The sequence below is a fragment of the Bombus huntii genome, chromosome 1, assembly GCF_024542735.1.
Source record: "Bombus huntii isolate Logan2020A chromosome 1, iyBomHunt1.1, whole genome shotgun sequence".
NCBI classification, from domain to species: Eukaryota; Metazoa; Arthropoda; class Insecta; order Hymenoptera; family Apidae; genus Bombus; species Bombus huntii.
The window spans coordinates 14,935,895-14,953,849 of NC_066238.1; the positions used below are offsets into that span (position 1 = coordinate 14,935,895).

Sequence of the window (17,955 nt, forward strand, 5' to 3'; positions counted from 1 at the left end):
AAGGATACGTGACAACGGGGGAACGTCGGATCGGTGGAAACGGGTCGTTTAAGAAGTCGATGAAGAAGCAAGCGCAACGCGACGATCGAGCGTACAACGTGGCGACCGAGTTTCAAACGTAAAAATTCCAATTTGTTGTGGAAGTGTGCGCGCCGTTAAAGCCACGACGAGCCAGAGAAGCGCGTAATATATTACGAAACTTGGCGGCGAAACTCGGATGTGGAGACCGAACGCTATATTATTCGAAAGTTTTCCACTCTGCGAAAAATTCTTAACTTATGGATTTCGGCCTCCAGAGAAACTACTACGCCTGTTTGCCCGCTTCGCGATACAAAACCGCAGGATGCGCGAACGCATATCATCTTGCTTCCTCTTCTTCTTCCTTGCCTCGCGTGCGCGTCTTTTTCTATCGTAACCGATCGATTGCACGGGAAATCAGTTTCACGAAACTTCGTAACCTCTTGTTCCGTCCAACGCTGACCATTCGTTTCCTTCTTCGCGCTCCACTAGCCGTTTACTCCGAGCGTCCAGTGTACGTTCGTTGTTCTTCTCGGATGCACGACGGATGAGAACTATTTGCAAGGCGACGGTTCCGGCCGCGTGCACCTACTCCGATTACCAAGACGAATCGTCGCCAGATACGTGGAAATACGTTAGGAAGCAAACGGAAGGAAGACGGAGATGCGCGCGAAAGAGGGCAGAGGTGGTGCACAGGTGAGGAGAATGTAGGGAGAACCGCGGCGCGGGGGTTGCACGAAGAAGATGAGGGGCAGGAGGACGAGAGCGGCGGAAAAACTTTTTAAATTCGAGACAAAATGCTAAAAGTTCCCCGAGGCCATGCATACGAAGCGGGAACCAGCGAGAAAAAGGAGCGAGGACGAGGCGAGTGGAGGGAGGCAGGCAGCGACCATTAACATAAAACAGAATGTGGGAAAAGCAAATATTGTGATAAAAAATAATAATAATAGGAGGCCGAGCGGAGAGTACGGAAGGAAAGAGAAAAAGACGGAGTGAGAGAGAGAGAGAGAGAGAGAAAGGGGGAGCACGCGCCCAACCCCTGGGGACGAAGCGGAACGACGGATACTTTGGCTCCGCGAATACCGTCCTTCTCTTTCTCTCCTTCTCCCCCTCCCCCATACTACCTCCTCACCCTCTGTGTGCCCTCTTTCTACGCCCTCCTCCGCTCTGCTGCACCCTCCCGTCTCCGTCTACCTACTCGTATAAATACAAGTATACGCTTGGAGTTTTCCCCGGGCATTTATGAAACTCATTCGGCCAGAACTAACTCTAATAATCGTTGAAACTAATGCTCTCCTTCGAGTACGTGTGCCACCACTACGAATCGCCTCGCTCTCTCGCAACGTCTTCCTCGAGAGGATAGACGCGAGCTTGCAGCCTGCTTCCAGGTGGACTGGTTCGCGAAACCACAACGAATCTTACGAGCTTTCTCACTGTTTAACCTGCTGCTATCATTGCTATCGTCACACCGTCAACGCAGCTTTCGGCAAACAGAGAGATCGATAAGTTTCGATCGATCGGGTGAACGGAAAAATTAGACGAACAGAGGAAAGAAATTTGGATAATTTCGCGAAACCACAACGAATCTTCCGAGTTTTCTCGTCGTTTAACCTGCTGCTATCGTTGCTATCGTCACACCGTCAACGCAGCTTTCGACAAACAGAGAGATTGATAAGTTTCGATCGATCGGGTGAATGGAAAAATTAGACGAGCAGAGGGAAGAAAGTTAATTTCGCGAAACCACAACTAGTCTTCCGAGCTTTCTCGCTGTTTAACCTGCTGCTATCGTTGCTGTTGACACACGTTCAAGAAAACCGCTCAGAAACAGTAACAGAATAGGCTAGACATGCTGCATACCACAGCCATCGAAACAATAAGCAAATAATAACGAAATAGGCGCCCCTGAGGTACACCAGACGACAATCGCCCCTCCAGAGGGACCAAAACCACAGTATACCCTCCAAAATAAGCGCCCGAATCGGTCAGTTAAAATATTTTGACTCAGTCTCTTGCAACACTTTGAATCATTCTGTAACATTTTGGACCGTAACTCTGCTGGATTTGTATAATAAATTCTATTATCATATACAAAGTTCAATTTCGTCACCTTATTCGTGAAACGTTCGAATTGCGACGCGAGGAGATCGCCGGCGATCTATCGGTTTCGCGATTTACTGTGTCTCCGACGTGACACTGTCGTCACACCGCCGACGCAGCTTTCGACAAACAGAGACAGTGAGAAATCACGGTTCGATAAGTTTCGATCGATCGGGTGAATGGAAAGATTAGACGAACAGAGGGCAGAAAGTTTGGATAATTTGGAACGTTGTTGGAATTGGTTGGGTGGAACTGTAGGCGGCACAACGCGAATCCGTGGCGGCAAGATGGAGAGGCAGAGGAGCAAAAAGAAGACGAGGCTGTGGAAAAGAGGGAAGAGACGGGGGAAGATGAGAAGATAGGGAAAAGCAGGAGGAAACACAGCGACGTAAACCGTAACGATAACGATTATAGGCGCAGTTACCCTGGGACGTCGTCCTTTCTTAACGATTACGCCGTTGAAAATTATTACGCGTAATAACGCTCTGTCGTTATTACTGTTATTGTTATTGTTATTGCTATTATTACGAGCGTTATTATTGCCGTTATTATTGCTCCAGCTATTACTATTATTTATATTATTATTATTATTATTATTGTCGTCATTATTATTATTATTATTTTTATCATTATTGCTATTGTTATTATTATTATTCGCAGCGAGCGAGGAACGAAACGTACGATCGAACGTTTAGAAATTTGCGTGATATTCCCAGCGAGGGAACGAGCGCAACGACTTTCTTGCCTCGCCGTTCGGAATTACTTTTGCTCGTTGCGAACTTAATCGGAGCGGCGGTGGCCATTGCTTTACAAATTGACTTTGCCAGCCGCGGTTCTACGTCAGCAGCCTCGAAATCGAGACAACCAGCGGATCGTTTTAAACGAATTCACGATTTAAATCTGGCGAATCGACAGGCACGCGAGTCTTCGAAGAGGATCTGTCAGTGGGAAGACTGGTACGCGGCGGGGAAATTTTTTGTTTCGCCGATCACCGAAGAGCTTCCACCCGTCGATCTCGCGCAAGGATTTCGCTGGCCGTCGGCTAAACGCGTTGCCCAACGTTTCCGGCTTGCGCGGAAAATACGCGCCGGTTTCAGAGTACAAGCCCCGGTGGCCGGTTATTTTTTAAGAGTTCGATTCGAACGCTACTCGTCTTGTTTCGGCGTTTTCGCGTTTCCCACGTTTGTTCCAGCCAGTTCGACGAAATTGGAAATATCGATGGAAAAAATCCGCCGAGCCTGGCCGTTCGAAGGGAAACGTCGAGACCGGTCCGAGATGCCGGAAACGCGAGGGGCACGATGCGATACCGCGTCAAAAAGAATAATTAAACGCACGGCCACGTCGATCGCCTCGCCTCGCCTCGCTGCGTTCCTCTTCTCTTTCTCTAATTGAGATTTATCGCTACCTCTACCTAAACCCGTTCATTGTTCTACCTATCCTCGCAAGTTACGTCAAGCTGCGCGTTATCTCGCGATAAAGTGCTCATCGATTATTCGTAAAGTAAACGCGAGTCGCGGGAGAGCATCGACTCACGGCTGCGTTTGTAACAAAAAATGCAGAATCGAGGAAACCGAGAGGTTGAAGTTTCTAACACGTCGACTGCCACGCGTGTTTTCAATGAAATCTCCTTCGGGCCACGCGTACCAAGCGCTCTCTGATTGCTACTCCCATCGATATTTTAGTAATGCGAGTCGCTCAAAATTTTCGACAAACTCGAAAGGAAGTATGAAAAAATATTCACGCTTCGAGAACACGTTGCTATCGATGAAACGTTGATTCCATGGCGTGGAAGACTCATCTTCGAACAATATATAGCAAACAAAGCACACAAATACGCGATCAAATTATTCAAATTATGCTCAAACACGGCATATACATGGCCAATGAAAATTTATTCTGGTAGATCAGCTGACGGTGTTAGAGAAACAGCATTGGCACACGATGTACGTCTACAGCTTGCAGAGAAACTTTTCTACCAAGGACGAACATTATACACTGATCATTTTTACACGAGCTATGAATTAGCGATATTATGACTAAACCGCGAGACGCACGTAGTGGCAACACTTAGGAATAACAAAAATTCCTCCCGGAAGATAATCTTTGTTGCGAACTAAGTAAAGGGCAGATGGTATCCGAAGAAGATGATAACGGGATCGTCGTACTCAAATGGAGAGATACACGGGATGTGCGAATTTTATCGACAAAACAGGCTGCCATCGTGGTACCAAGTAGAAAAAAAATCGTAGCATTCGTGCTGTTTCTCCAAGCCAACAGACATTTGCAACGTTAAAACCACTAGCTGTTGTTGAATATAACGAAGGAAAGTGTGGTATAGATTATTCCGACCAAATGGTTTCTTATGCCACCACAATTAGAGAAGGAATCAAATGGTACGGAAAACTTGGCATTCGACTCCTTCTCGCAATTTCTGTTGTAAACGCTTCGACGGGTTACAAAATTGCAACGAGGAAGGATATAAATATTAGAATATTTAGAGAATCGTTAGCTGCAAAATTATTAGGGTTGTCTGAGAATACAAAAAATCCTTGTCTTCCACGCAGTCAGCACAGTATCGCCGTTGGGAAAAATGATTCCGGAAGAAGCATTAGACGCGCGTGCAAATTACGTTATGCAAATAAAAGACGTCGAATGGACGGAACAAAGACACGAGAGAATTTAAAGAAAACAACAACTTATTGTCCAAATTGTCTCGACCAACCTCACCTGTGTATAGAATGCTTTAAAGTTTTACATTCTAAATAATTTCTTCAATAAACCATTTTCGTACTACTTTCGTAACAATTCAATATATTCGTTATTTCCTCTGGAATATCTTTTCAAACACCTACGACGATCCTTCGCAAGTAGTGAAATAAGCGCCACCCGAATACGGGTGACGCGGTCCTACCGGAAACTTTGCTGTCACCCGAATACGGGTGTCGTGGCAGTCAACGTGCTAAAGAAGAGCAGATAACGAGAGAACGCGTATTGCAGCAGTTGATAATCGAGTTTTCCCTCATCGTACATGTTACGTATACACTTTCTTCTCGTTGGTCGCGTTCCGTCTTGCGGTCGAATCGGCGTTGATCCTTGTAATCGCGCGATCGCGTGTCAGCTGTATTGTACGCAAGGAAAGAGCGAGAGGGAACAAAGCAGAGAGATAAAGAAAGAAGAGGAGGAGAAATGACGCGCGGGTCAGTCACACAGCGTTTGGTAATAACGACGAATCTACGGATCCAAGCGAACAAACGAAAAAGCCCCGATACAACGTAATATTTGGGTCGACGTAAAATTACAGATAATTGGTCGACCGGGCCGGCAGATGAGCGTAATTTAAGCGGCCCTACCGCCTCGTGCGGCGACCCGCTAATCGATTACGAAATGTTTCTCGAGATCCCACTCGAGACTTAACGAGATTTACGATCGCTGGATCGGTCGGTCCTCCTGTTCGCCATGCGTCCGTCACACCGCGCGTCTCAGTATCCGGTGTTTAATACGCTCGTACAACGTTCCGATAATTAATTAGAAACTAATAAATCCGACGAATTGCGGATGGGAAAGACAGGCGAGTAGAAAGGGCAAGGCGAAAGATAAAATGAAAGTGGGAATTCGAGAGCGGAAAAGAGCGACGATCGCGGACGGTTGCCTATTTTCGGCAATTTCCGATTCGTAAATTGCTCGTTCAGAATTGCGAGTGCGCTCGATGTACGCGCGCGAGAAACTAGTTTTGTCGCTGCAATTCGTACGGCCGCGTGTACACCCAGTCGTCCACTATATTTCATCGGATATGATAATCGTAGCTATTATGGTCTGTAAGCAACGATTTCTTCGTAAGCAGAATCGTCGCGTTATTTCGAGGAAAAGTTGAACGACGCGACTCGTGCATCGATCTTGCTTGACGGCCGTAAGTTTCTTTAGCGTCGGACGATGATTGGGCGGGCGGTGGCTCTCCACGGGAATACGGTAAATCCGGTAAAACGGGACGTGTTAGGAAACTATTTCGAGATGCGTATCGTGCGTTGAATCTGGTCACGGCAAAAAGATCTCGGGAGAACGATAGTTCTACTCGCGTGACCCGGTCCTCTACAACGTTGAAACGCGTCTAGTTACGCACGCGTTACGCTACGCACAGGCCCCGAGACCAACGTAATTACACGTAAGTTGCTTCGTACGATAAGTGCTTGCACCCTCGTACGTAATTGCGTATAATGCTGGTCGCAACGTTAACACGATAATCGTTTAACAAATATTTGTATGCGGCTAATTGTCGTTGTTTATCGAGCCACGTATCAACGTTTTATATTAGTTAGCCGGACGTAGAGAAAAATCGGTGCCGAAGTGCGCTGGCTAGTAGTTTCCTATACATTGTAACGTATATGTGTATAGCGAAGAACGTATATAGCTAACCAGTTACGCGTCACCAGTTCGCGATTACATGAATATTTATATATTTTGGTGCAATGTCGTAATTTAATGAATCGTAAATGCAACTATCCGGAGCCGTTGTCGCCGCGACGACGAGCCATCGCTGCCTTTATAATCGTGTCGTTCGGTTCGTCGTAAAAATACGACTCGACGCGCAAAACGACACCATGTTAAACAGAATAATTATTATACGAATGTTTACGCACGTGTACCGATATTATTGTTACTCGCTATTTTAATGATACGCAAATGAAACTGTCCAACCAATTTCAGCCGCTCCTTCACTGCCTTTACTTCACCGTAATTCACCATTACAAAAATATTTATCTTCTTATCGTCTTATCGCGCGATCGCGTATTTATGGAAAGAACGCTACGCTTCTACTCCTTTCGCAATATCAATACAACTACAGCGTACCACTACTACAATGCTACACATATTCGCGTACTTGGCTACAGCGTTCCGCCGTTTTCTCGGTTTCTTTCTCGAACGAGGAAATCGAGGAAAGAGACGCGAGGACTCGTCCGGATGACAAAGAAACTAAATAGGAGCATCGGCGGAGGAGCGAGAAGGAGGCTAAGGCTTCTCCGGCCGCGGTCCACCATCCGGCGAATATCGAATCAATTAGCATAACGTTTTGGGCCAGGCAAAAGGCTGTAATTGTTCGGATGTAAACCGATATCTGCTTTTCGCAGCGCATCACTGCAAATGCATTCTCCCATTCCCGCGCGTACTCGTCTGTGTGTGTGTGTGTGTCTCTCCTCCCTTTTCCATGGCATGCAGCGTGTGCACGACAAAGAATACGAGGGTGATTGAGAGAGAGAGAGAGAGAGAGAGAGAGAATGTATGTATGTTCCAGTTGAGAATATTCCGTAGCAAAGGGGATTCTGCCAGTGGAAAACACAACGAACGCTTAGCGCGTTCTCTCTCGCGCAACAGGGCCACCCCATGCCGCGGCGCGTTTCGAGTTAAAACGGCCGAGTACTCGTGTTTAGATATCGTTAAACCGCATTTTCGACACTACCATTATGTAAAGCACGTGGTGGAGGCCGATAAGTCGAACAATGGGTGTGCGCTCGCGCCAAACGGGACGCGGGTTAGCGACTTTTCGACGCTCGTTCTCTGCTCCCGTTCAAATTCCTCGCTTTCTCTTCCCACCGCAATTTCCGATTTAGTCTTCTCCGTATTCCCGTTTCTCTACACGTTCGTTCGTTCGTTCGTTTGTTTCCTTTTTTCCCCCTCTTCTCTTCTCTATCTTCTTCGCTACACTTTCTTCCTTTCGCTCGGATTAAACTCTCGCTTAGCCATCGACAAGCCGAGAAGAAAAGTTGCCGACGAGGATGACGCGCGATTAAAACGCGTTGCTTTTTAAGGAGATACGCGCTTGGCCGTGCAGGCGACGATGCAACGAGCCACGCGACTCGCCTCGATTTCTACGTCGTCGTGGTCGTCGTCGTCGTCGTCTGGAATAGCCGCGATCCGTTGCTCGTGTCCCCACCGAGCCGTACGGTACAAAATAATACTTTTTACTACCGCGATCTTTACGATCCGCGCTGTATCGAGTATAAAGAAGATAATAAAGGAAGACGCGCGTGGATAATGGCTGGTATCATGCGCGTATTACTTGCTGCATTACCATTTTTATTGCTGACTTTTTTACGATCTACTTCTCTTATGAGTTGGCGCATGCCCGGTTCGCCAACATCGATCAAGGTCGAATTTATTTGCCCGCTAAATACGCACCTTTCGCCGCTGTGTAACCATCTTTCAGCCGAAGAAGATCCCGGCATTCGAAAACCTCACGTATCCTTCGTCCTTGCCTTGCTGTTGGTCGAGATCCGTCGTTTCATCTTTAGAGCAAACTGTCCGCCTTCTAACGACACGCCGGGTACGAGCTACTCTTCGACCGGATTTTCTCGTTTCAAGGTGCCGGCACGCGCGCAGAACTCGTTTCACACGCGGAATCATTGGAACGTTAACGCGCGGCTAATCATCCTTATCATCGTGTTACCACGTAATTACCGTGTCGTAACGGCCAACGTTCGTCGCTTTCGATTTCGTACGTTCACCCGAAACGCGTTGCTGCTGCACGTCTACCGCGCTACGAACACCTTAGTCGCCAACATCGTCGAGCTTTCACGCTCACTAGGCTACCGCCACCCCACCCACTCGCTGCGATATCGGTCCGCTACCGAAATATCGTAGACACTCGAGGCAACCGATCGACTGGATGTGAAACGCGAACGAAAGCTTCCTCGTATCGCCGATAGTATCGTCCGATAAAGGAGTCGACCAACCGGAAGTGGTTCTCTCGTGGCGATCCGGCAAAGAAGCGTAAGGTGGATCGCGCAGAGACGTACGTCGATATAAATTGTGGCAGAATCGCGCGGACTCGTTACAAGTATAGTAACGATAAATCAGGCGTATCGACGTGCTGCATAGAATTGCAAATGAGAGGCTGCCATCTTTAAAATAAAAAAAAAAAAAAAAGGAAAAAGTTATGACTGTGAGCTCGCGCGCGGCCGCGGTCGTAAGTTTCGACGGTGCGCGTTTAAGCGTGTACATATATACGTATTGGTAGAAGAGTCGGCGGTAGGCGTGCGCGCACGTCCATGAACGCGATCGAGAGAGAAGAGAGGAGACGGAGTCGAAGGAGCCGGAGAAGGAAAAAGAGAGCAGAGGGCACGGGGGAGAAAGGGGGCCGGAAGGGGGTAAAAGGGAGAGAAAGAGGGAGAAAGAGGGAGAGAAAAAGGGAAGGGGAGCGTGAGTGTGCGGGAGCGGCTAGTGTGCGGGTAATACATACGTTCTCCGGACAAGCAAGGAGAAAGAACTTAAAATGAATAATGTATCGTATATTTAATTCTATATATAAGTACACGCGGCGGCGAGCGCGCGCGCGCATACGCACTCACACACGGAGAAACGGAGAAGCAAGAACGCGGCGCGGTGCGGCGCGGTGCGGCGCGGCCGCGTACGTAGCGGCGTAACCGAAGACGTAGGTGTCCCTCGTTGTCTCCGTCCTTCTTTTTTCTCAGCGATCTGGCCGCGTCGGTGTTCGTTCGCGTATTTGCCTCTGTTTCGCGGTCGTTGTAGATTGTAGAGCCGCGTGTGCGAGTGTAGGGGTGTGTGCATCGTTCTGGCCGCGTGTACGTACACGGACTCCCGCGGAGCGGCTCTCTCGTCCCTGTGTTTCTCCGACGAGAATGAAGTAGCATATTTTCTAAGCGGAGGTCGTGACGAACCGACTTTCCAGTTGGCGACCAGAACGATACGAAAATATTTTAGCAGGGCCACGACACCACACAACTAACAGCCTGACAGAGAATATCTATCGTTAAATTATTATCGATCGATAAGCGCCTCGTTATTGCCGGCCCGACAGTCTCTTTAAGCCACCGGATGAAGTTCTTCGGTGGTGAAAAAGCGTCAGAACTACCAGTCCATCTTTCTTTCTTTTTTATTTACTCGCCGGAAAATTATCCTCGTTAAGACGTTGCTCCGATCGCGTTCACAGCCGACCTTTAATTAGACTAGAATTCGATTGACCGACGACGACGACGACGACGACGACGGACGACGCGACGCGGTCTCACCACCGACCAGTTCCTGCCAACGGTATGTAACCCTCCTTCCTTCCTCCCACCTCCTTCCTTCTTCCTGCCGATACACACTCATATAACTCCCTCTATCATCTTACTCCAGCCACCGATCCACCCCTCCTGTCCTTTCACACGCCACCATGCTCCCTCTCTCTCCTCTCTCGTGCTCTCTGTTTCGCACTCTCAACGTGGCGCGCTTATGTACAATCGACACCACGGATCGACCATAGTTACCGCAACGAAACACTATACGTTTGTTAAATAATGCCGCACGGTTCGACGTTTTACGAGCGTCGAGGTATACGGCCATTTTCTCGCACGATATTTTTACCTTTCCGCTGAGAAACGAACGGGGACGACGCGCGTGCTCCTCGATCGTCCCGATAGAACGACGAGCGTCTTGGCGTTGCTCGATCTATACGCGGTACACGGTTGCTGGAAATCGAGAGACAGAGAAGGATCGGCAAGCTCGAGAATAAAATGAGAACCGCTTTGTTTCATTCGATAGAGAGAAGAGCGTGTGTCTCGCCATACGGTCGGCTCGAACTGGCACATGACGTAACAATATAAATACGAGCCGCGCATTAACAAATTCCTTTTAATCTTATCGTTTACAATAAATATTGATACGAAACTTTGGTTGCGCTATCGTCTCCGCGCGATACTACACGTAAAATAATATAATTCGCCTAATCTCCGTCTAGCGAAAACGGCCATGAATCGCGAGTCTTATCTCGACGAAATAACTGCGCAATTAGCGTGTGCCGCGGCTCTACCGAAACTCAACGTCCGCCAGCCTCTTCTACACCGTGGCGCCCCGTCTTCTCGTCCAGTTTTTACGCCGCTCGGTTGAATTTCGCGAACCGACGGAACCGCCGCGCTGCATCGACAACACAAGCATCCGATCGCAGCCACAGACGGCCGGTATTATTTTCAAACGTCTCATTATCCGCCAGCGAAATTATGCCACTGCATGGTAATTACATCGGAAGGGAACATAGGCGGCGGAGAGCGAGCGCCGTTTCACGGCCGAGTCACCTTGACGGATATTTTCCGTTGCTGAGTCGTCGCGGTATAACCGATCATAGCTATCGGCTACGTGGAACGCGATTTCGCGCCATTCGATGGTCACACGTTGGAACGCGGATCGCTAGAAGCTTCGCAGCGCAGTGGCTGCCAAAAGTGGCAAGTGGTCGACGAAAACAGAGCACAGAGCTGCGTGCAGTCACAACGAAGAAACACAGCGGCAACACGGCGAACGCGTTACACGGAACGAAGAGTCTCGAATTGGAGACAATCCCGGTGCAAGAAGAATCGAACGTGATGTCGCGTCCAATCGCATGGAATCGGAAAGAGCGACGAGCGCGCCAACTATTGTAGCTTCAGTGGTGGCGGTAGGTGGCGGTTGAGCGCCGCTGCATTAATAATATACGATACCCGTAATGGCATCGAGCGCGTATACGAACGTATATATTGTATAATAACTTCCAAGGCCTTATAAACGTTTATTATTTACCGCGTAACGTAATGGCAAACGGGTCCCCACTTCTCAGCAGCCGTTATTAAAAATAATACTGTAACGTTCATGCGCGAGCTTCCCCCGACCTCTCTCGCGTGCTCTCGCGTTCTCGCGTGAAATTATTGCCTGCTGGATTTTCGACGCCAGAGTAATTACCCGCGAGAATGCTTTACCCTGGACCAACAACCGGAAACGCCTTCACGACCCATTCTTCTTCGCCGCGTTTCTCGTCCCGCGGAAACCTGTGCTCGAGTCCGCGAACGATGGCCGAACAGACGAGAGAACAGATCGAACGAAACGGATCGTATTTCTTTCGTGTAACGCGGCTGGCGATTGTGTTGGCTCGGCAAATCGAGCGTGCAACGCAGATCTCGAGACGATCGCTCCCCTCGCATTGGAACGGGAATCGTTGCGAAGGTCGACGACAACGCGCGACATTCCTCAACCGTTTGAATCGGAAGCCGCGCTGAGAAAACGGCACGCGTCAACGTTGAGAAAGCAAACGAGACGTCCCGTACTCGTTTTGCCGCGCGACAGTAGTCGTTTTTTTTTTCTCCACAGAAACGGAAAAGCTAAAGCCTGCGTGGCGGATTCGGACACGACCCGATGAACGTGGAACGGCGCGACGTGGCAGCGAAGCAACCGCGAAGCGCATAGCGTACGATAGAGATTTCTCGTTAGTCCGGATGGTCAAAGTTGGTTGGAGAGGCCGCTTCCGCGGCTCGTCCGTCGCGTATAGAACGTTTGATTTGCAGGAATCAATAAAAATCCGCGAGATAAAAAACTCGCGAATAAAAAATGGTTCGCAGTCGTGGCCAACCGGAAAGCAGAGATCGAGGAGGGGAAGGGAGGGCGCCGCGGCAAGTGGAGGAGGACGAGGAACAGGACGAGCAGGGATAATCTGATTTTCAGCAACTTTATACGTTGCGCTTCGATTAAAATCCAGCCACCGTACAGGGCCAATACAGTTACGCCGCTTGTGCCCTGTTCCGCACCACCTTTTCTGCTTCTCCTCGTGCTATTCTCTCTCCCTCCCCCACAACTTTCGATAAAAGACGCATCTACACGTTCGCAAACCTCTCCCCTGTTTCTCTTCCTTTCTCCGATCCTTTGTTTCTCGCGAGAAAGTCACCTCGCACGGGAAAGCCATCGTCCGCCGGTTCCGTGGATCGACGACGTGGCGATTTAAGAAAAGCGTGAAAATCCGTCGCCCGTTTGCGGATGGCACGCGATTCGGTAGACGAGCGGGAGAAGATCCGCGAGTATCCGAACACAGAGATCGAAGCAGCGTTTGTGGAGGCGGGGGTGGAAGAAGAGGACCCGGGGGACGGGGGAAGTGGAGCGGAGAAGAGTAGGAGGATCGCGGCGAAGGCGGGCAGAGAGGGGGACAGGGAGCGCGAGAGAGACGAAGACGAGGAAGAAGAAAAGTCTGAACAACGAGTACTACGTACGCGCGTTATTGAAACGCAAATCACGTTGCGCAACTCGCAGCCGTAGCGGGACCCGATCGGAATGTCTCGCATTAATAAAATATCAAGTATAAAAAGTTATTAAAAAGAGTAACGAGAAATTCAATGTTTATTCATAGGCGAAAGAAAGGGACGGTCTGGTGAATAGGCGGCGCAGGCTGCGATTCTTGGCGACCTAAAAATCGCCAATGAAAAGGCGCGCCGAAATCCGTAGGATCGCGGCAACTGTCGATTCCGCCGCCCTTTGCGAAACTCCCTTAGCTGGCTTCCTACTTACGTGGACGATCGGTCGCCGCGTCACTCGCAACTAACACATTCCATCGTAGCGTACTCACCTGCAACAAAAAACGTAAACGATCGATCGATTAAACGATTATCGATTGACGGCCGCGTCTTATACTACGGGCGTGCCAGTGACATACTAGCGGCGAACGTGCCACAGGCTACGGGACGCGATGCAAAACGCGGACAAACGATTCACCGAGTTGTATAGTTTCGCCTACACGATCGGAACTCGACAGTGGCGATCGACCTCGAGGCTAATATACATAAGTATAATATTGCGCAGAAATAATAAATTACGGTGAGTCGCGAACAGCCGTAAATATGTATTATCGCAATTATGTGTTACACGCGCTGCATTTCTCAACTAGCAGCAACCAGCGTGCAATCATCGGCACATTGAAATCGTTTTCAACGGCCCTCGAAACGTATTCCGTAATCCCGGCAGAGTTTTTCCTCGCGTCTTTTCCCCCGCGCAACTTTATTACGAGTTCCCTCGATGTTTAAACGCAACGATTAGGAAATCGACAGGCGACCAGTAACATTACAGCAAATTACCCGCAGCCTGTATGAATTCTCGTTCGCGTCGAGTCTCGTCGTCGGTGTTCGCTCGATACGCTCGACCGAGAGCTTTCGCCGACGGGAAAGGAGGATCGTCCTAAAATTCCAGGGAACATGATAAAAGGCGCGCGCCGCTCCAAGGCCATCGCGTGGCCGCGATTAATCGACGAAAAACTGACGTCGAACGAACCATAAATTACCGAGCGATCCTTGGCGCCAGCGATTATTTATAGCCGACCTCCGAGTACCGTGTACTGGATCGAACGAAATTCCGTGATCCGTGCAAATACGAGTGACACCCGAATGCTGAAATCGTAATGACACGATGCTTCCATGCAACGTACGTTGCACGGCACGTTGTCACGGTTCCGGGACAACAGGTTCCGCGGATCTTTCGAATGGCAACTCTCCTTAGTCATCGATGGGTACGTGGAAAATGGAGAATTTTCAGATGTGTGGGGCAATTTGGAAGAAGCGAAGGGAGAGTTTGGAAAGAAAAAAAAAAGAGAGAAAAATAGCGTTGAATGGAACGAGGACAACGAGCCAGAATAGCTAGACGACGTAGAAGGGTGTAAGAGGTGAAGCGGGTCGCGACGAGCCTATCGAAGTGCGATTAAAATATAAAATGGGTTTCGAGGATTCGGACGGTGTTACGCACCGTTTCAATTATTGTCGCCCGGCAACAACACGCAATTTTTGTTGCACGTCCGATCGCGGCTTTTCGTTCATCTGCACCCCGCTCCACCCGAACTACTCCCAGCCGTCCCTGTCGATCGCGTCTCTTCGCCTATCTCTCGATTTTTTGCGAGCGCCGATTTTTCCGCCTTTTTTACCAGAGCCACAAAACGGCGCAAAAATCCGATACCGTTTTGCGGAGCCCGGATTAGCGGCAGATCGCGCTACCGATTTGCCGGGCACCGGCTACGGCTTCGATGAAAAAATATTTGATTTCTCGTTTCCTTTTTTCACCGCGTTCTTCCACCTCGATTTCCACGTAGCGCCGATATCCCGCGTCGACGAAAGTTTCCTTCGAGAACGACGTTTGAGCGGAACGTCCACGAGGCGAGTTATACACACGGCGGTTCTCGTAAGAACGCGCAAATGCGCGCTTTAAAAAATTGACGATGTTCGAAACGGCTGCGTTCAGTCGTCCTCAAAGGACAGAGAAGCGCGTTACGCGGGATAATTTTGAGGCATCTGAAACATGGAATCCGGCACAATCGAATCACGTCAAATTGCTTGTGCAACAGAAATTCCTAAAATACGTCGCCTTTGAGATTAATAAACCGATAGCCAAAACTTGCCACAGCCATGAAAATATTCTCAACGCTTCGAATACGACGAATCTCGAACAGCGTGGAACCGTAGCGGATCTGACCTTATTTTTTCAAATCTTCCATCGGTTCGATGACTGTCCAAAAATTCTTATATTTTATATGATCGCTATATGATCCTATGATCATTCGAAGGTGGCAACTTTTCTTCGTATCGCTACATATCGAATTAGCTTAGGTAATTTCGTGGGTAATTATAATGTTATTAATTATAATGCGGGTAATTGTACCGATAGACGTTGCTCAATTGCGAGCACAATCGTCGACTTTCTTTCAGGGATCCGTCAGCTCCTTCGAATCATCGATAGCAACTCGTACGAATATTTGACAGCGAAACAACCTATTATGGATATTTATATTGTTATAAGATGATATTGATTATGCTCCGATGACTCGAAGTACTTTGCTTCTGTCTCTGATTTTTCTTTTATCTATTGGATTGGCAACTAAGTAATTGCGGGTTTTGTCAATATCACTGAATGACAAAATCCGCAATCACTTAGTTGCCAACCCAATATAACGATTATGCTCCGATGACTCGAAATACTTTGCTTCTGTCTCTGATTTTTCTTTTATCTATTGGGTTGGCAACTAAGTGATTGCGGGTTTTGTCATTAGATGGTATTGACAAAATCCGCAATTATTTAGTTGCCAACCCAATATAACGATTATGCTCCGATGACTCGAAATACTTTGCTTCTTTCTCTGATTTTTCTTTTATCTATTGGATTGGCAACTAAGTAATTGCGGGTTTTGTCAATATCACTGAATGACAAAACCCGTAATCACTTAGTTGCCAACTCAATAATTAACTGTTATGCGCTTTTTGTTCTTCAAGTGTACAATTACATAATACTCTCGATAATACTACATTATGCTCGTCAGAAGATATTTGTCACTTAGGTGCTACATTCTAATCCAATTTATCGTTTTTCAAACATTCTACGAGTGTCTTCCTTGTTGCTTGCAGAACTTTGGCTTTTATTAAAACAGAGCATCTACATTTTTTGAGAACGTAAGCGCGTTAAGAATATCGTCTTGTTCTTTATTTCGCTCACATTTCAGACACACTGTTCAGTTTTACGAAAGAAGAAATCGACACATACGCGGGATAATAATAAAGAACGGCAACACATTCAAATTAGCTGGCTGCCGAAGCGCGCAAAACTCTCATAGAAAGAAGACTAAAAAGAAAACACCACACTGACCTCACTGAACAAATAAAATAGTCAAACTCGAAGATGGTACCCCGTTGGGGGTAACCATCCACGTGTTATTTAGCAATTAAGTTAGAAAAATTTACCAAATGAAGAAGCTGAACAAATTGTAAAGTACAAATTAAATAATAATAAAAAAAAACTGTTTCACTGTTTGGGCACCGTAACATACGCACTGAGATAAACAGCGTTCATCATAAATTCCTACCCATAGCTGTCTATGATATAGACTGTGGTATGTTAATCTATGATCTCGACTATACAACGATGCTGTCTCTACTAAACTTATGCCTTTTGTTTGAATTGAATGGTTTACCACAGTGAACACACTGTTCGACGCTGTGACAGCGGAAAACCACTTGTTCCAAAATTCTGTCCTTCTGCGGACTCGTGGTGATCTTGGCCAGCTTTAAGACTATTGAGATATGTGTAATTTTGTGTGCAACGTTAGATTAGCCGCGTAGTAGTGACACACATATATGAGAATAAGTGTGTGGGAGTATGTACGCGCACAGCGTCTCGTAAAACAGAAGAACGCAACTGTTCCGTTGGTAGTGCGGCAAAGAAGATGGTGAGACATGGAGAGTGCTGATGCGTATCGACGAATATCTTGCAAATCGCATATCAAATAAATCTGAAACTATTTTGATATCAATTCTAAGTGTAATCTAAGTGTTGCTATACATTTATTTCGGCGATTAAGATCCACGACAAAGACACAATTAGCTTTTACGCCAGCGACAGCACAGGCCTCTTTATAACCAGTTTATCTGTTTAAACCGCATATCCATCGATACGAATAATTTCTACAGATTTCTCACAATTTTCTCGCTTTTTACACTAATTTCCTACGTATCCGCATTTTTTCTATCCCGCAAAAAGACTCTTCTCTTTGATCGTATTCTTTCCGCCGCACTGCAAACAGGTTTAGCCGGTTGGTCTCGGAGATTAGATGATCAAAGCAAATGAAATTGCAATAAATCGTAATTTCAAATCAGCGCTCGCTATTTTCTACCTATTTCGTCCCACGTACTCAGCACGCCAAACAGCCTACGTCCGTGAAAAACGTAAACGAATAAATAATTGGAAAGTATCCAGCTCGTTGAAACAGCGAAACGCGAAGAGGACCAGGGGGTGGGAGTTTCGTGGTCGCGCGATTCTCGATTCCGCGTTGGTGAAGTCGAAGAGCGCGGTGCGCGCGCGATACCCGCGGCACTCGCACGGCCGGATAGAAAGGGAAAGAAAGAGGAGAGGCGAAGGATAGGGATGCAAGCTCGTCGACGCGCGGAAAGAATCTCGAGCGAAAAGCTCACTCGAGATGCCGCGAAAACAATGTCGAGGGTGGCCCGAGATATACCTAATTGTTGAGAGTACAGCCGGCGTAGAAGGAAAAAAAAAGGTGCCGGAGAAGAGGAAGAGAAAGGCGGAAGA

The 17,955-nt window shown here is 47.8% G+C and overlaps 1 protein-coding gene across 3 annotated transcripts in view; it reads right to left on the reverse strand.

The window, feature by feature from the left end:
• Positions 1–17,955, reverse strand: part of LOC126870190 (protein bric-a-brac 1-like) — a 162,592-nt gene that overhangs the window by 89,235 nt on the left and 55,402 nt on the right. The window contains exon 2 of one of the 3 annotated variants that reach the window (XM_050627701.1): positions 13,222–13,465. The exons of the other annotated variants lie outside the window; for them this stretch is intronic. Coding sequence (XP_050483658.1) covers positions 13,400–13,465 — 66 coding nt within the window. The 3' untranslated portion in view covers positions 13,222–13,399. Of the gene's footprint in view, positions 1–13,221; positions 13,466–17,955 lie in introns of those variants that run through there. 3 annotated transcript variants of the gene reach the window in all.